At 37.5% G+C, this 21,031-nt stretch overlaps 1 protein-coding gene across 2 annotated transcripts in view; it reads right to left on the reverse strand.

The window, feature by feature from the left end:
• The window catches only part of cntnap2a (contactin associated protein 2a), a 304,756-nt gene extending 293,091 nt beyond the window's left edge, over positions 1–11,665 (reverse strand). For both annotated transcript variants that reach the window (XM_072378428.1, XM_072378427.1), the window contains exon 1: positions 11,478–11,665. In XM_072378428.1, the coding sequence (XP_072234529.1) occupies positions 11,478–11,580 (103 nt within the window). In that variant the 5' untranslated portion in view covers positions 11,581–11,665. The remainder of the gene's footprint in view (positions 1–11,477) is intronic.
• Positions 11,666–21,031: the final 9,366 nt, after the last annotated feature.

Genomic DNA, 21,031 nt, shown 5'->3' on the forward strand with positions numbered 1-21,031 from the left:
TTGAGCTCATTGTTAATAAACTCACACAGCATTATGTTGATAATTAGCAATTTCACCTCTTTCCACAAAGGTTGGGATTAACAAGAATGATTCCTGGAGAGCATATCAACAGGCTGTACTATGGCAAGATGAGTGGTGGCAAATATATATGTAATCCAATCCCTGCACAGAGTTTATTCCTAAAAAGAAAACAATTTACAACAAGCTATAGCCTTCATAGAATGTATTGATTCATAAAGCACAAATTCTTCCTCGTTTTCTTGATTCTATAACAATAATTCAGTCCAAGCAGCCACTAAATATTTCTGGGGCAGTTGTTGTTCCTGTTAGCACATTCTCCGATTTTTTGATAATATATCCAATTGCTAGAGATGATAGACCCTAAGAATTTATCCTAATGTTTTCTCGCTCCATGTAGATGAGTAATCAAAAGTAGATTTGATTAGGGTGAACATATTTCACCAAGGTTGAAAACCAGAACTACATTTTGTCAATTAAGTCTGTCATTTGAGTTTTTCCACCAAGCTTTCTCATTTGTTTTACCAAAAACATCTGATTTGTGCAGTGTCAATTGTTTTTTTCCCCCTGCCTTTCCCTAAGAACTGAACATAAGTTAATCAAATATTTCACTAATCAATAATATGAGCCTCATGGAAGTTTGCTAACAATCTAACTGCCAAAACTAAGATGAAGTTGGGACTAAAGAGCTCCACATACATTTATACTTTGAAAACAACTGTGCGTGCTGCATCTGTGGCATTGTCACCAAACCCAGGCTTGCAGCAGTTGGCAAGTTGATTTTTCTAATTTTGTCTGCATTGCCTCAACCTGAATGATCTAGACAACTCAAGTGTGAGATAAAATGTACACTTAAAAAAAAATGTGTGAAATAAAAATAAATCAAACAATGTATGATGAAAGCTCAAGATATAAGGTATAGAAACAAACACACAAGCCAAAATAAATGGGTAACAGAAAGAGATATTGCACAAAAAGAAAAAATATAAAATAAAGCAGGTAAAAGAAAGGTATAAAGAAAAAGCAGTGACCCCTGTCTGACAAATTTCAGCTCAGAATGTAACAGCGCCTTGAACCAGAGCTAATGGACCACACTCATCTATCATAAACTCCTCGTCTCCGTCTTGGACACACAAAAAGTTCAAAGTTTTAAGTCACAGTCTACAGTAGAGAACACACACACACCTCGTCTTTGGTATGAGATAAAAACTGACACATACAAGGAAACAATCACCCGAAGACATTTTTTCCACAGACTCGTACAAAGACAGGTCACATGTTCTGAATTACAGATTATTAGGGATGGCTCAGCATATTCAACTTATCAAACATTTGTTTGTTGAAATTAAATTCTTTTCACCATTTTCTCTCACTTATATATCTCTGAACACAAAGCTTCAGAAAACCTCACGGTTGTCAACCGGGTGCTAGATTTGGCATCTTTTTTTAAACCCTTTCAGACCCCTGTGATCCAATTAGCTGGTACTATTCTGTTTAATCAGTAGCAGAGAACAGCCAAACTTTTTAATGAGGTGTTTGCCCATGCGCTGTTATACCGGGCTGTTACTGTGCACTTCATGTGCGAGAAAACTAAGAAAGACACTCTGTAGCTTCTAACTTTCTCCTTGACTGTATTATTTGAATTGTAAATACAATGAAGCTGAAATCAAGGCGCAGATGTTACTTATGCATAAGATGATTTTATTTATTTTATTTATTTATTTTTTTTAAACCACCCAAACAGCGTATGGCAACAGCACTGAGCACACCTCAAATCCATTATCTGTTGTTTAACATCAACCACGCTATAGTACCACTGCTATAAGAGTTATGGCAGGACCTTGCCAACGAGTTCATAATGGATAGGTATTTAAAAGTGAAAAAAAACTAAGCTGTGCAACAGCCCCTATAACGTCTGCAACTATAGCTGTTTTGTAGCTGTAACTGAGCTTTATTCAATACTACCAATGTGATGAGACACCTCAGATGTCGTGAACACTTGGCTGAATAGGTGTTTATGGTTACTGAGCTTTGCAAAATAATTGCATCACATTTTGTCTTGTTATTCATGGAATATCAAAAACATGTTTTCCTTAATGCCTACACTCTGTCAAGCATTGATTTAAATAACTTCATTACATGTATGGTGTGTATTTTGCAATTATATGATGCTGGAAATTGCATTGAATTGTATCAAACTGAGACTATATATCAGCAGACAGTCAATCTGAAACTACTCTGATCAGTAACATCAATTTATGCTCCTAATCTTACCAGCAGTACAGGAAATTTAGAATCTACAAGCATACACAGAAGCAAAATGACCTATTTAGACAAAAACACTACACAGGGATATAAAACATACACCCACAAACAATTGGGGGAATTCTATTTTGATAAGCTGTTCAAATAACTTGCAAGAGACAATGCCTATCTGAAATGCCAATTACAATGTACTTTAGCTAGTCACAGACACAAACACACACTGCGTGCAACCGCTCAATTTAAACACTGAAATTCCTTTCCTCTCCATCTCAGACACATGTTCATTCAAGCACATCCTGGGAGCACAATGCACATGTGTCCATTTATAGCACAAGCAAGTGGAACCAAACAATCAAATGTATGCAAAGATATCAGCGCAATCAATGCCCACACCCACAAAGAGTGATCTAGCTCATACTCAGTCTCAGTCTAGCTCACTGGCAGTGCTGGTGTGGAAATATTGTCCTAATTAAAGAAGACTGGCAACTCCTATTTGGTTTCCTAGATACATGTATTTCTTCTCCTCCATTTTTCATCAAATTAACATACCCAAACCACAGTGAGACACTGACACAGTCAAGCATACCGTTAAGACTGGCACACACATGGTGTAGCTTCACTTTACCGAAACAGAAACAGTGACACGCTCACTCTTGCTCTCCTTCCCTCAGCCACAAGAACACTGAGCTATGTTTTCCAAGTACCCAGCTGGCTACTTTCCCCATTATATGTCTGAGCTTTTTTCTCCAAGCCTAAAGAGAAAAAGAGGAGTGTTTCTTCAATGGAAGTAGCCCAAAGATTAATTCACTTAATCTTGGCCTGTAAATGGGGTATTCAAGCGGCTTAAAAAACAAATTGAATGCAAAGGCTGAGAGTAATAACAACATTCGTCTTAGCTGCAGCACAATGCCCTTTTCCACAGCACTCTTCCACATGAGCTGGTGGCAAGGTATCAAACATACATCATGACAGTAGACTTATGTTCACACATGTACGGTCAGACAAGCACACAAACTCAATCTCTCATATACGCATACATATGCATGCACATTTTGACTATATATATACACACATACCATCTGTACATACAAAACATTAAGAGTGAAGAACAGACATCAGAAACAACATACAGTCACAGCAGAGTGTGGGTGTGCCTGTATGCATGTATGAATTAGAGATGAACAGATGTTGCGCTGTGGATTTTAAAGTGTAATCCCACGATTCATTACCCATCATGCACGTGCCGATCAAAGGGTTAATGTTGCTGAATATAGGTTGAGCTATAGAGGGAAGAAGCAACAGTTTAAGTCTGAACTGACAATCTGCATTGGTGCGGCCTGTTATTCAAGAACAACTTTGCACTGTAAAAAAAAAAATCAGAAAAAAAAAAATCTTACCTTACAACTTAGTAATGTTTGGCAATTATTTTTACCTGGTGATAACCAATCTGCTAAGTAATACTGATCAACTCAAAGACTCTTTTTTTCCTCCAAGGAATGTATTTTTTTTACTAAATAATGCATTTCTAATTAATCAGTGGTTTCCAATGACATAAACCAGCTCTGTTGCTCCTAAAAAAAAAAAGACATCAACTTATGTCCCATATTTGACAGTTTTAAAAAACAGATTTATAGCAAGTGTACGTAGAGCAACAGTCAAACATATTAGTATAGTATAAACTAAAGCGCACAATGACATATCACTACAACCCTAATTATTTTCGTGTCTAGGCAAAATTTTTAAGGACTTTTATAGTTACTCTTATTCATCTAAAACTCGATTAGCGCAATGGCAAAATAGCATAATTCTGAAAATTGTTATTATACCCTTATGGCCTTAGGTAATTAACAGTTTGACCTTGGCTTAAGAACGAAGGAAACAGAAAGCATCAAACCAGATGGTCTAAATATAAACCCACTCATCACCAGTCACTTATGCGAAGCCGTGTTTAAAAACAGTGCTGGTAAATAATATGTACCAAAGAAATATCATGCAGCTGTATTTGAAATATGTTGCAGCTCCCTGATAAATCTTAAGCAGTTTCAATAAATACAAAGATTGGAAAGTCACATTATTTTCAAATCTTGTGTGCATTGTCAGCTGCTACAGTCCAAGAACTCTCTGTGGATTCAAAACTAAATCTTGTAGCAAGTGAAGTCTAGCACTGAGTCACATTGCAGGATGCCGATTACTGATATTCTTTCTCTTTGTAGGTATTAACAGCAGTTTTTACTATTTCCACTTCTGTGTCTTTGTATCTCCAAAGAGAAGTGCAGTAGTTGATACAGCTTGAACAATTTTCTAACTAAGGCAACGACTGCACTTTCATGCAGTTACAAATTCTAATAACAATGATAACATTGAATGACAGGGTGTCAAAGAAAATCCTCGCTCTCTGACCATCTTTATTTGAAATGTCTCTTCTCATCTTTATCACTTTTCTTATGAATACTGCTTCCACTCTTGGCCTCCTCTCCACTTCCCGCTATCTTACAAGCTCATTCCCCAACTCGGAGACCCTTGTCCAATGAGGTGGACAGATTCTGACGGGTTCTAATGAGAGCACATTCCACTAGAATAACTTTCTGATCACTGCCAATTACACAGGCACACACATACACTTACAGTCACATACAGTGAAGCATGAACGCATGTATTTACACCTACAGATGGAGAATCATAACTTTTACAGACTACATACCATCTTATCGATTAGTGCATCAGAACTTGGTACCACTGAATGATCTGGAAAGGTTTATGTGCATATGAAAGTCGGAGGAGGGCAGAGCAAGACCGTAAAAGAAAGACAGTTACTGACACTGTTATGGGAATTATGCTGTATGACTTGTCAGTGCACATTTGCATCACTACAGCCTTGCTCCCATGGTGAAACATCGAAAACCCCACAACAGCATTCACTTCCATGAGAGGAATTTCAGTTCAGTCTAAAATGACATCAGTATAAAGTATAAGATCTGAAGTGAACAATTATGGTACTTCCTTGCTTGTGGTGTACAAATACGAAAAATAACAGATAGAAGCCTGTTTGCAAGCATGTGAACCATGGACGTTTTAGCAACTTGTAAGAGATACAGTAACAAAGTTGCAAATATGCCTAAGATTTCAGAAACTAAGTTAAACTAAACTGTGGCACTGACTATTTGAAATGCTTTGAACAAAAGGCCAGATGTTCTTGAAGTTTATTTCTTTCATTGAAGATGGCACTTTGGTTTAATGTTTCAAGAAGTGCAAAATGAGCACTCTAAAATGGCAAGCAGAAATGGATTTGTTGGATTCAAAATACAATGAGATAGACCAAAAACAGATGGCATCAGAACATCAATACATCAAGCTTTATACAGTGGGAGGCAAAGGCAACCAAACAGACAATTTGCTAAAATTAAAATGCAAGCTTCCTGAAAGTACTGCACTGAGAAAAGACAGCAGTCTACAAGAGGTCTGAAATCAAAACAGTAAATCATTTCTCGAAAGGGAAAACAAGGCCACACACTTCAGGTGGGCTCAGAAATGCCAGCATTCCATCATGATAGTTTGGGGGGGGGTTTGGTTTAAAATCGTACTTACTGATTAATTCAAGTTTGAGACCAAAGGAAGAAATATGACAAAATGCATGAGGAAAAGCAGGAAAGAATGATACTTTAGTGTATCACGTCCACGGTGAAGCACAGGGATAAGAATATTCTAGTCTGGGGGCGTTTTGCCACAGTGGAGTTGTGGAGACAGGTGCTCTGAATCTATTCCACCACAACCAATGAGACAGTACTTCTTTTTTAGGGCATCTTTGTGTAGAAAGATTCATACTGTATTGCTGACTATCATGGATTTTCCACAGAAAACTGACTTCATCTGCATTGAACATATATGGAAATTGATTAAAGAAAAAAAAGAACCCTTAGTGCTGTGCTTTGTTTATTTGAACTATACTCTGTTAAAACAATGCAAATTCTTAAGGCATCATTCTCAAATCAAACTCATATCCATTTATTTCAGTCTATTCTGTGACAAGAATGACAGGTTTTACAGGGATAAAATATGTCCAAGTTTTTTGCATTAGCAAAATTTAAGAGCTCCATGTAATCAAAAGAGAAGAATGTTGCGTATATCTATAATCTATGTTGGTGGATGGACACTAGCATGTACAGAGCAGAGCGGCTCCTTTAAGAGTTTCATGAGCGTGCACAAGCACATGCACATGCATTACATTACCACATTAAAAAACAGCAAGTACTGACTTTCTATTTTTCATATTTGTAACAAGAAGTTGTGAGAAGAGGGTGGATGAGAAATTAGCAGATAAAAAAAAATGACAAAAAGAAAAGAAAAATCATATGGATTAAATGATAGAACCACTGAAGAGAGATGAGTAAGGATCAGCAGAATTAAAAATACACAGGAAGGCAGAAAACACAGGATGTGACGTGGAAAAATGAAAGACCAGGATGAGAGAAACATAGAAACAGAACAAAGGGGAAAGAGTGGTGGAGAACAAGACAAACCAAGCAGCTAGCAAAAAGAACAGAGGAGGAGATGTTTTTGTTTTTTTAAAGGTGAAAAGACACGTTAAAAGAAAAAGTTGGAATCTGAAGAAAAGACTGAACTCCCTCTACTGAAAACAGGTGGCGTGCAAAGAGAGATGGATTTTCAAAAAGCCGAATAAAGCTTTTTAGACAGAGGGTGACAGGCAGGTAAAGAAACATAGCGGTGTGATTAACAACTAGTCCTTGTTTACTAGCTATGATTCATTTGTTTTGATGCATGGCAAACACATGTGCCCAAAACACAAGAATGTGCAGATAAAAAAAAACAGCCAAACATAGTAACACACCAAGTACAGAGCTACTCTAATCTGAGCCAAACCAGTCTGCTTCCTCCTGCCTTAATCCTATCATTATCACCCCCTAATGGGAGACATCTCAGACACACACACACACGACACGGGACTGGTAATAGGTTTACACGTGTGTTGGTTAATGTGTGGGTTCTTTCAAAATTACTAAATCAATTTGCATCTTTCTGTTAGAGACTGATGATATTGTAATGACAGATATTCAGACTGTTCTCCAGGGTTACCAAAAAAGGAATGCATATGACTGTGTGAACGTTCTCTCCCCTGCTTTGGCTGAGCCACAACTACAAAGTCACAATACTGCTGGAGACGCCAAGTCTGATGGGGCTTCCTTTTTTTTTTTTCCCCTTCTTTTATTCCTAATGCTACCCCAGTGTACCAGCAACAACTGAAGGTTTAAACTCACAGTAAGCATTTGTGTTGGCAACAGGATGCAACTAAATACTGTAATTTGGCTCATTCTCTTACCAGTATATCATGAATTCCATTAAGGAACAGAGGACCATGACTTGTGGCGCTGGGGGTGAAACCAGTCTGATGTTTATGTCAAATACCTTGGCAAGCTGAATGACACAAAGACAGGCTAATCTTCTATAAGAAGGCTTTAAGGGTATCCCATTAGGTCATCCAGTGTCACTAACCCACTGACTTAAAAGGTACATCCTTTACTTTTCACACACCAGATCTGCAACTGATGAAAATTTCAAATTCTGGCCTTTACATAGCCAGTAATAAAAAGCATTGGTGCAAAGCTGAGTTTGATGCAAACATAATGACTAGAACCTGCCATTTCAGGCAATTAGATAAATCTAAACTTCTCACATTTAAGAATACTCTACAACTGTGCCAGATATGTATCCACATACATATACTTCCAAATGTTTCTATCACAAGTTTTTTGTCTGTACAATTTTTGTCATAAAAATGTGTTAATCTGAAATGCACAATGAAAAAAAGCCCTGTAGTTATAAGACAGCACCGTAAGTGGTGAAGGACCATACCTTGACATGGAATTTACATACTGTTCTGTACAGAGTACAGCTCAGAGGGTACAGCTGAATTGGAGCAACAAGGTTAACAACTCTGTTTCCTTCATTTGTGTTTAACTGAGGGTTATGTGTGCACCCTATGTAAAACTGTATGTCTTGTCTTCTAATAATGAACTCAAATCACAAGAACTTTATCATGGCTCTTTTCATGGTTATCATATTGCAGGAGGTCCCATTTTTTTGTACAGACACCACTGGAGCAATTAAACTTAAGAGAATTCTGTTTGTGAACCTATTTCTTTAAGAAGATACTTTCCCAACATGAAGATCGCAAGAAGATTGTAATGCTACAAAGAAGTAGAAGATTCTTGCCTCCAAAATAAGCAGGGCTCTACATTCAGAAATGTTGCAAAAGTCAATTTTGATGTTTGTTTTTAAACCCATGTGACACAGATAGGAAACAACTCTTCAGTTATCTTGTTTCTGATCAGTGTCTGCTCACAATAAACAAACCATGTGTGATATAAGTGTATGGTGAAAATGACTAAAAAAAATAAATAAATAATAAAAAAAATAAAAAAAAATCACATAAACTTGCAAATATCTGCAAAATATGGCCTGTGTGAGCATTTCTAAACTAAAGAAATTAAACCAAACATAAAATGTGTGGAATGAGCTGACAGTAAAGCCTAGAGGTTATTGAGCCAATATGCAACAGAAAAACTTGATGTCTACCCGCTGCCGCATTGCTGTTATGTCTCTTCAGCTTTCCTTTTTGCTGTGCAAATGTAACCAGAGAAAAAGCCTTTGGGTATCTCCTCAGTCCCCCATTCCCTCAGCTAGGTTATAAAACAGTTTGGTCCAAAAAATGCCTTGATGCATCTGTCCGGGTTCTCATTTGATTACATCTAATTAAAAAACGCAATGATACATCTAAATAGGAATTCCTCCTCATACCAGACGGATCTTCTTGCACTTCACTTATATCCCATGGCAACCTCTTTATGTTATGACCATTTTCAGCAGCATAAGGCTCCAGTCTGACCCCAGGTTTATAAAGAAAGCAGCCTCTTATACAGCCTTCTAGACTTTAAATTCCTTCTTTTGGTTTAACCTTCAGTTAGTTCCTTTACATTGATGAGGCCAGGCTTTAAAACTGTTAACACTTACCTCCTTTACAATTAAGTCCCTATAACAAATTATCTATTATGTCAAGTCATCAGAGTGTAATCTGCATTCTATTTTCTCCCAAAGATAACAGTACTGTGATTTTTTTGACGAAAAAAAAATCCCTGCAACTCACTAATTGCCCCATTTTTCACCCAGGGTTCTCTTTGTTTGATCCCTGGAGATCCTCAGACATATACATCTTCCCTGATTGTGTGCAACTCATCCCAGATATTTAGTATGTGGATATCTGTCCTCCAGGAGACTCTGCTCCTTCTCTCCAATATACAAATCCATATCTCTGTCACATTTGTGCGGCTGTCTAAATGAAACTAATTGGACTTGACTGAGCTTGACTTAAGATAATATTTAGAAAAATCCCTGAATTACAACATGGATGAGAATAAAATAAGCATGCAAATGCATACAAACACCATGTCCAAAAAAGAAAGGAAGATTAATAAATATTCTCTTTCTTTCTTATATAGGCTTTTAGCATACACTTAGACTCCACACAGTGGCTGACCTCCCCCTACATGAATGCATTAGCTACATTAAAATGGAAATGTTATTCTTTTAGCCCTAGTCTTATAGCACTGACCTCAACATTTATGTCTGTTCCCCAGTTCATTTCACATCATTTGAGGAGGGATTTCTGGTTCTAGTCAACATTCGATTGAGCAGACCCTTATTCTTTCTCACTACCATTCACATGCTAAACTGATCATACTTCAAACAGTTTTGTCCTATTGTTATTCTATATTGTATTATGAAATATGCTTATATCAACACAGAGCGACAAGCTGTCTGCTAAAAATGCTTTCACTTAAAATAAGATAAATGGAACATGGTATAGTCTGTGTGTAAATAAAGTATATTCTACCAGTATAGTCCTTTCCTCATTTTGCATGTCCATTGGTGCTCAAACTAATACAGAGCAATCTTTTATTTCACAAGGCACTGACTACAATTAACAAACAGTTAAGTTTTATAGATCACTTTTTTATGAGGTCGCTCTTATTAACAAAAGCTTTATGCCAGAAAAAAAAAACCAAAACAACATTTAAATACCTTTGAAATTTCCGTCTTTTCAGTCTGTCAGGCTAAATTATGCGCGAACGCGCGCACACACACGACTCCACGCGCACATACCAGCAAAAACCACTGGTGGCTGCGTCTCACCACTGTCGTCTGTCAGACGGAATGATTAATGATCCGCAACTCTGGACACATCCATCCAGGACCGGAGAAGCCCTGGTGATCACCATGGGCATCTGTCTCACTGACCCCTCAAAATATCAGCTGAGTCTTCGCCAGCAGCAACGTAATGCGACCTGACGAAGCATGGATAATCCCCGTTAAACAGAACCTGAGATAACAACCACCACAAGGGGCAGGACCAGTAATTGCACTGTCTCCCTTAAAATAATCAGGCACTCACTGTTTGGAAACCCAAATCACGGGGAGCATCACAAAGAAATAAGTTCGGACAGTATACAAAACGTATGCGTCAGGCATTCTGTAAACCAATTCCACAAAGAAAAAAGAAATAGTGTTGCCATAGATATTCCAATTCAATAAGTCTCCGTCACTTTTGTTAAAAAAAAGAATATCTATAAAATGGATTTGAACAATAACATTCTTCAATGTTCCATGTGCTTCTGAATACAGAGTTTCAGTTAAGTCTTTTAAACCAAAACTCCCTCTGAAACAAATTTATAAACCAGTATCTCTACATTTAGATTTATTTTTGGACGAATGCAGTGCGACTGCGAGTCTAAGATCAAGTAATGTGCATGTAAAACAATCAAAAAATAAAAATGGTTGAAAAACTGAAACGAGCTCATAAATTGCACAGTAAACAACTACACAACAAAACTCACACAGACGTGTCATGGACTCCCTGAGAATCTGTGATACAAATCTCAACAGTCATCAAATATCTGCGTTAAACAACCATTTAGAGAGAGACTGGACCGTTAACACGGGCAGGTCTAAACTCGCAGGGTAACCCCGCTGTCAGTCTTTTCCAGGTAACTTGGCTCCACTACTGTAGCCAGTAAACAGAATGTACGGGTCCGCTCCAGAGACCCGGTCTGCTGCCCACCCAAGCCATGTCTCACCCAATCAGCGCCCGAGAACACGTCCAAACATTTAAAACAACAACTTACGGGTTGTTTGCAGAGCTCCGTGCACACAGTTGAAATAGCAGAAAATCCACAAAATGATGAGCGATAACAACGTCAACCTCCGGGCAGGATGGTGCCTCTGCATCTTAACGGCTGCTTTTGGGCGCAGGAGAACGGGAGAGGGAACACGGAGCTGCGAGGCGATAATGCCACAGTGAGGTCCGCGAGCCTCGCTTTGCAGTTCAGGACTGACAGAGCTGGAGCCTGATGCAAGCACTCTCACTCTCCCTCCCTCTCTCTCCGTCGCTCTCACTCTCTCTGCCTCTCGATGATGTAAGGATCGCACCGTCAAACGGGCTGGCTTGAGGACGGAAAACAATTATCCCTTCTGCTATCTCGCCTCCTTACTTAGCGACTCACAACAAAAACAAATACGAGTTTCCACCTGCAAAGGACGAGAGCGACTGTGTGCATCTGCAGTGGAGGCTTCAGTAGTTAAGGAGGCATGACAGTGCGCTTCTCCAAACCACTGAACTGATTTTTCTTGTCCAATGTGCTGTCCGCGGCGCTGAACTTATCCCAGTCTGTCTGTATCTCTCGCAGAGCGTCTCTCCGTTTCTTATAGCCAGACACTGCCCCCCTCCTTTCTATGTGGAGGTCGCAGAATACTTGCACTTTTCTTCTCCCCTCACAACAAAAGCCCTGACATTAATTCTGCCTGCAGACACTATGTCTTTATGTTTCTGTACTCTCCTCTGCTTTCACCATCACACAACTATCTCTGCTAATGACTGAATATCAAAAGGCTTTGGAAATTTCCTATAGGTTGTTGGAATCCTCTGCTTACCTAAACTTTAGAAATGATGGCACTACAGTGAATGGACCAACAATAAACTAATAAAGCAACTCATACAAACTGATTCAAACAAAAAACTGCATTTTGTTACTGTCCTTCAAATGCTCAGTTCCAATAAACAAGAAGCTGTGTGTAAAAAACTGAGTGTTGCAGTTGAGAATGTGCAGAGAAAACAAACAATAACACTTTTTATTAAATCTGTGACAATTAGGGTAATTTAACATAATGGCTTTGAAACTGCAAGGAGTAGGGAAATTTAACTTTAAACATAACCTAAACGATTTAACACTGAAAACTCAACTTGATGTAAAGAGAACATACTTTTGGTGCTGATAAATAGTTACTACAGCTTATCTGACGAGGCTGTGGATGTACATCAGTCAAAAGAGGCTGGGAAGAACGACATCTGTTATCTTCCACTGTAGTAATGACAGCTCATTTGTGGTGGAGCTGTTTTGAGATATTAATAAGGGAGAAATTTAAGTAATAACTTTCAGCTACAAAAAAAAAAAGTTCATATATTGAAAACTGTGCTGTTTGCATTGTGACTAGATCATGTGTGATTATTATCACTGCAAAAATAGTTTCTATAAATGAGGAAACTGATGAAAAATATTCATACAACTCCAACAGTAGTAATATCCCATTTAATGCCCGAAACAAGGGAGTGATAATGACAAACAGCACGCTTATCAACATGCATGCTAATCCATGGGTCACAAACATTCAATTAAAACTGCAATAATACAAACAGAAGCAGGAGCATGTTTCATTGAGGATTTGTATTGGGCTGTGTTTATTATTGTGCAAATTAAATTGGAATACAATTCAAATATCAGTATGAAATTGAAAAGATCTAAGTGAAGTGTGCTGGATATTGGACAACCCTTAAACAATATAAAGCAAGGAATAATGGCAACATCTTCACCATTAAAGACAATAAATCTGAAAATATACAAAACAGACTTAAAACTATGCAGAAAGCTAGATTTTTGGCTGACATGTTGTCCCTCATGGCCAATTCTAACTTGACATCTTTGTGTCTGTGTAGGAGAATGGTCAGGCTGCAACACGCACCATTTCTTGTAAAAATGGGAAAAAGCAGATCGACTCGTTTAAAATTCTTTAAACCATTACAACCATCTTGGGTAGCACTGAACCTCAAATGCAGCAACAGTGCCCCTGCAAAATAATGTCACATGGGACCATATGTTTGAAAAAATCTTTAGCATGTAGGCAGTAAGGGAATTTAAAGTGGTAATACAAAGATTGCTGAAGAGCAGGAGGAAAGCACTGGATTGGCAGCAAAAACTATTGGGTTACACTAGCTAGCATGTGCCTTTTACACATAAGAGATAGAGGTACTATGTGGTTATTTTATGAGACATAAGAGCTCTCACTGGTCAGATAGTGTTTCGACTTTGAACTGACTAACACACGGCAATAGACTCCTCTCCACTACCAGTATACAAGTGTGCCTCATACCTTCTATCACAATGTCAGCAGGGAAGCAGAGAAAAAGAAAATCTCTTTCATTTTCTTATCTCAGGGCTGTAATCTTGAGCACAGATTGTAAAATTTTAAAAAGTAACAAGTAATTAGCTACGTATTTTCAGAGCAAATAACCCCACAGAGGTAAAAACAAAAGTTTGGATAGTAAACCAGCAGCTGGAATGCACCCTGAGGTCTGTTTTCTTTTAAAGTTTCATTAGAAAGTTCTTCAACAGGTATTAAAACCTACGCACAGCTGTTACTAAAAACTAAAATTTTCAACCTGGTGGTGTAATTGAAAAGTCAGAAGGTCACTTGTGTCAAAAGAAAATTATTTTCTGGGCATCTGAGAGGATGTCAGCCTCGGCAACAGAGTCATACCTCTGATGTGGGATACACCAACGAAAACTCTGAACTTCTTAATAACACATTCCTCTCTTTTTTGGCGTTTTCCTCGTTGCGCTTTCTCATTTCTGTTGTTTACTCCATCTACCCACATCACCATGCTTTTTGGTTTATGACCGTGTTTTTTCTCCACAAGGACTCCAAATGGGTTTGTCAATATGTCAAGCATGGTAATTTACAGCCATCATTCAGCTTGTGAAAAAAGAAGGTGATAGATTCTGAACAAAAAGGTTGATGACAGCAGTGATGAATCTCCTGAGCACGGTTGTTTTATAAACTAAAACGTTCAAGAGAAATTGGAACTTTTACAATCAGCCATTAACGCGTCTGTCTCGCTACCGTTGTTCATCGACTGTTTGACAGAAAAAGTTGTGAGGCGATCACCTAGTGTTTGTCGCATCACTACATGATATGGACTTTATCTCTCAAACAACATGAAGAAATGTCTGTTGAGCCCAAAAGTTTCAATTGCAATGTTTTCTCAGGGGATGTAGCATAATTAAATTTGTTTTATAAAATAAAATTTGTGATATAATATGGGTTATTATAGTTAATTGATTACAACATACTGTACAATAAAGTAAAAGCACAGGGCTGTATTTAAGATAATCAGGAGTAGAAATTATTGCACATACAATGGTAAATGGTATACGTTGAAGAGGGGAATTGTGGCAAAAACTAAACAGTTGTAAAGAAGGAGAACAATGTGACTAAATTGGTACCCCAGGGAGAAGTTTAGGAGTCTAGGTCTATTGAGTGCAGTGGTAAAAGAAAATAAATGAATACAAGAATCCCTCCTCCGCAATTTAATCATGAACTCCTATTACTGAGTTATTGTGACAAACGATCACAGAGGAGGATAAAACCACCTGCTTTATTTGGTGTAGAAATGGAATGATTTAGCTGTGTCATGTTAAGGACAAAACCATTGTCTTCAATAAAAAGTCTTAGAAAGTTAATGTTGGGAATATGCTGTAGTTCCAGCACAAAATTCTCTGATCACTTACAACAAATCCATCTCTGTCAGGCATGAAGCTCTACTGTTCCGAAGTGTAAGGGAGAAATATTTGGCCTTGGTGAGAATCATTGCTGCAATCAGTCTTACAATGTTTGAATCATACGAGTGCCATGTTGTCAAGTAAGGTGCCATGCTTGCTTCACAGCGCTATAGATAAAAACTGCCCTTCTTTAGGTCAGCAAAGGCTCATAAAAAAGTTAAATAACTCATGCATCAGCTAAAGGACTTAAGAGCAGAAGTATAGCACTCTTTAAAGTAGTGGCTCATGGTTTTATTGGTTACGATCTTTCTTTTTAAATCTAATACCACTCGACAATATTTGGTATTTGTGGCATGGGGTTACAACAAGTAGTATTTCTACTGTATGTCATGTAGCTTCATAATGAGTGAATCCAACTAAGTTTATTTCATCCATCCATTTTCTATACCTGCTTAATCCAATTCAGGCTGAAGCCTCTCCATGTTGCCATAAGGCAAGAGGCAAGATTAATTGCATACAAATGCATCACAGGGACTGAATTGATCTAATACTGAAAATATTATAAATAAGATTCCTACCACCGCCAGTTCAGAAAAAAGTTATGCGATTTAATAGGTTTCAAAACACAACCAACAACGGCCTTCATTAAAAAGAAATTCTGATGTTCTTACATGGTTTGCAGTGAAGCATTTCCTTACCTCACTAGATCAGCTAGTCAGTCAGCAGGATGTAGAACTGCCTTTCTGATAACAGCCTGTAGACAGTATCGTTGGTGATTAGATAATTGCCGACTGTATTGCAGCAGTTATGAGAGTCGACTCCTGCCAGATCTTGACCTGCACGTACAGAAATTTATTTCATATATATATATATATATATATATATATATATATATATATATATATATATATATATATATATATATATATATATATATATATATATATATATATATATATATATATATATATATATATATATATATATATATATATATATATATATATATATATATATATATATCTCTGTGCTAATTTTGAACTTACTGGTATAATTCAGGAGACTACACAACAAGCTGAATATCATACATTTTCATAAAGCCATTAAACTGGCACATTGTTTTGCAACAAATGGAACAAAAAAAAAAAAAAAAACTTCTAGCGGTAATTTTAAATTCATACCATATGTCTCCTGTAATCTGATCAGTCACTGATGTGTTCATAGATCACACTCAAAGGCTATGTGCTTTTAAAAGTACCAGTGTGCTTTAAGTAGAAGAGTCCGAGCAAATTAGGAAACACTAAAAGACAGACTGAAGAAGGAGAAATGAGGATTAGTGAAGGCAATATAGGAACAGTAGAAAATGGAAGAGAAAATAACTAAATTAAGAAAGATCATTAATAGTTGATCAAAATAAGGAGACAATGTTAATGTTAAGACTGTGCAAAGTTTCTCCATCCTCCGACACCTGAAACACTAATTAACAAGTACAGGTTTGAACATTTGTAATTGTGTATAAACATGAGTTTATGTAAAAATCTGACATTAATAGTGTGCATTTACAGCATGTTGGCATGCACAGAAAGAGCAGTAGATTGTCTATTGACCTACATGTAATGAAATATACATAAATAGTGCAACGCAAATCAGCAGAGTCCTTGCATCATTTCTGAATCATTATAAATAATTCATTCTAAATAATACATGACACAAGAGCAAATATACACACAGAGTGATCATAGAAATACAGTGCAATAACAAGTTGAGAGACCCCATACCATAATCATTTGGACAGATCCACATATTTTGTTCTTTAAGCACAGTGCTTCAATGCATTAAATTTGAAAGATAAGATTGAAATGTTTACATTTGATTGCCCTGTCTCAGCTTTAATTGTTGCAGGACTGCATCATAGTCAATCACTGATCAGAACCATAAGGCCCAGAGATGCTCTTCTAGACCCTCTATGCAGACACCTTCAACTTGTGCTTGTGGCCTATGCATTCATCCTGCATTCATCCTGCATTCATCCTGCATTCATCCTGCATTCATCCTGCATTCATCCTGCATTCATCCTGCATTCATCCTGCATTCATCCTGCATTCATCCTGCATTCATCCTGCATTCATCCTGCATTCATCCTGCATTCATCCTGCTGCTTCCACCTGCAGTGAAATAGTCATAAATGCCAGTGTGCAGTTTCATTGAGATTTTCTGTCTGGTCTTAATAAAAAAAGAAGATTCCCAACTGAATTAAATGACCCAGAAGTATCTAAGCAGCAGCCATTATAAGAATGAGTTCCCTGAATGCCAAGAAAAGAAACTTCAGAGCATCCTTCATTAACTTCAATCGCACTGGAAACACTGGACTATTCTCAATGAAAGATTTTATTCCGGCTGCAACTTTCAAAGCAATGCTGATTATTTTCATCCAGTTGTATCCAATCTGATTTGTGTAGATAAATGTGAAGACATGATGATGAGAGCAAGTGGCCAATATTTTTTTTACCCCCCCCTTTAGTTTCTTAATCACAAACTATATGCTTTGTCTCTTCTTGAGCTAATACAATATGTTCAAGATAGGCTCCATGTAACAACGTGATAAGATTGCATTAAACAAAGTAGTCAATTCCTAAGACTTTGTCAAGAATTTTTCATACAATCTTTCCTTAACACCAAGATGACAGGAAAAGGCAATAAGACGTACTTTTTCTGACTTTTCTACCGTACCCCATGCATACCCAAGAAAGAAAACAAGCACCATGATGTTTGACAGATGAAAATGTTTGCTTTGGTTCATCGGCTATTCAGTCCCCCCCCCACCTTGCACTTTCCCTTCTCCATCATTTCTTAAGTTTCTTTTATTTGTATGGTTTTGGCAGAAAAAAGGAGAATTGGCTTTTCCGTTTTTCAGGATTGATATATTTCAGGCTATATTTCGTATATTTTGTTTATCATACTGCTGTAAATCCCTTAAAATTCTGATCACAAAGTCGTCCCTTGATCGTTGCTGGAACAACTTGATAACCCACTGACCGCTTTTGAGACTTATTTTAAACTTCTGAATCTCTTACATGGACACACACCTTCATGCCAGCCTAAGTGGCACAGACCCTAAATGGAAAAATATCAAAACTGAAGAAATATTTGTATCTGTAAATTATTAAGTCATTAACACATTGAGTTAGTTTCCCATACATTGCTCTGCATCTATCAAGCTTAATAGATAACGAGACTATAGGATGATAGCTTTATCCTGCACTGGAACTGTACATCTTTGTAACTTTGTTTATTCAACTTTTCTTATACAAAATATTTTTGGATCGATTGGTTGTTACAGTGTAACTTGACTGGACATACTTCAAAGCTATTTAGAAGATTTGGTTTAAAACTTAACTCCCCATATAAATTGCAAATATAATATTTTAGCATAAAAGCAAATATATAGTATAGTTCATCCATCCAGGGTACACCCTGGACAGGTCTATAGCCAGGTCTGTGGTTCACATTTAAAAAAAAAAAAAAAAAACAATTTAGACAGTATGCCCTCTTAACTGCATTTGTAACAAACGTCAGGTGCATGCTCGTTATTTGAAGCAAAGGCTTCTTGACAGCTACAATTTTTGACGCACAAGGAAAAGCACAGATGAAGAAAAAAAAATTTGCAAATTTTTTTTGAACTATCAGATATTGTTTTAGGAGGCCTCTGATGCAGAAATTAAAGAGTTTAAGTTTTTAGGGAAACGTTGTAAATTTGCAACATTGGGCATAGTTGGGAGCAGAACTGCCTGGAGGCACCTGCAGGCATTTCTCCCTGAATGAATTCAGCCATGGTCAGAGTTTCCAGAGTTTGTCCTTCTTTTCCCATCTCTCTTCCCATCTCATTCGCACCTGTCCTTGAACAATGCAACAGGCACCCCCTCAACAATTGCAGAACATTCAGAACCTGTTTTTTTATCTCCTAATGCTACTAACTGCTGTTTATAGAAGGAAAATTACTTACTTTAATCCTGACAAATCCAGTTGTGCAAAAAAAAAAAAAGGAGATGAGCTCAACGGGAAATTTGCAAGTAGAGTGAGTTCAAAGCCAGATGACCGGACCTATAAACACTTTTTCTATCCAATAGCATTGCGAGGACAAACAATTGGACCCATTAACTATGAAAATGTGTTCTTGAGAAAAAAATATATATATATATTTTTTAGAATTGTTAAAAGTGATGATGTAAATGTTCAACCGTGGGTCTTACAGGGTTATGGTCGGTTCCCTTTCATTAAGCGTTGCCAATAAGGGACACAGGCGCGTCAGCATACACAGTACCAGTAACCTAACCGCCACACCTGACTGCAGCTATAATTAACGAGATTGGTTACACCTGCGTCCATTGACTTGTGATGCGCACCCTGTAACAGATAATGGATTTGCTAAAGTCTCCAGTGCTGTTTGTTAACTGGATTAAAACAGTCTGTTCAGGACAAAACAACTTAATAAAACTGTTCTACAGTTGACAAGGAGTACTAAATGCTCTGTGATAAAACTTAAATGATTTGAAATTTGTCGTTGCGTTCAAAGCCGACAAAGACGTCTACGACGTCGACGACCTTGAATATGGTAGCTAATTAACTGGCGACCCTCCAGAACCTGAAAACTTTAAAGTACATTTTTAGTACCTTGTTGTGTGCTTGATTTCTCCGGTACTCCTTTAATTAAAACAAATAATCTCCCAGCGAATGTGGCAGTTATTAATAATAAAAAAAAAAAACATACAACAAACGTTTTCACATTTCTTTCTTCACTCGTTTTACGCACTTTTCGTTTATAGGCTTAGGCTACGCTACGTGTTGCTCCAAAATGTTGCTCGATCGGGATGAGATATGTCGATTACCTCATTCATAGTAGAATGTCCCCTTTTCTTATCCTCAAACACACCTCGGCGGCTGTCACAGCATGTTTTGGACCATTGTGTAGCATTATCCAGACAGCTTTGCAGTATTGGTCTGAATCTGAGCAGGCAGAACGGCATGATATACATTTCAGAATCCATCCTGCCGCTTCTATCTTAGGTCACATTGTCAATAAACGTAACATACATATTTGAAGCCATGCATGAGAAGACACAAGAAATGTTTTTAACCTGGATTTAAAAATGTATACATTTGGTGAAAGTTTAATCTCTGGCAGTTTGTTCCACTTGTTTGCAGCATAACAGCTAAATGCTGCTTCTCCATGTTTAGTCTGGACTGTGGACTGGACCAGCTGACCGGAGTCCTGGGGTCTAAGAGCTCTGCCGGGTTTATATTCTCTGAATATATTGTATTTTGTATTTTGATGTATTTTGGGCCTAAACCGTTCTAGGATTTGTAAACCATCAGTAGGCTTTCAAAATCTATTATGTTACTGACTGGAAGCCAATGTAAAGATTTTAAAACTGGTGTGATGTGTTCAGATCTCTTAGTCCTGGTTAAAACTCTAGCAGCAGCGTTCTGGATGAGCTGCAGATGTTTAATGCTCTTTTTTGGAAGTCCAGTTAAAAGACCATTACAGTAATCGAGTCTACCGGAGATGAATGTTAAGTTATATCCTTTGACCCATAAGCCCTTACAAGCCTGTTCCAAACTATTTTACATTCAGTCTGGCTTCAGTTTTTCTCAAAGACATACATTTTGTTATTATGGTATTTGTGGCTGTCCTTTGGTTTATACTGGATGTTGTTTCAGGATGTTGTAAAGGGATCCTGCTATCTATGGACTTCCAGCCATTTCATCCTGCAGAACTTTTCTTTTATCCATGATTTATCCTACTGATGATTTGATCACTCCTGATGCCCCCCATCACTGACCTTCAG

Source organism: Leuresthes tenuis, unplaced genomic scaffold, assembly GCF_036924035.1.
Source record: "Leuresthes tenuis unplaced genomic scaffold, fLeuTen1.0.hap1 SCAF_24, whole genome shotgun sequence".
NCBI classification, from domain to species: Eukaryota; Metazoa; Chordata; class Actinopteri; order Atheriniformes; family Atherinopsidae; genus Leuresthes; species Leuresthes tenuis.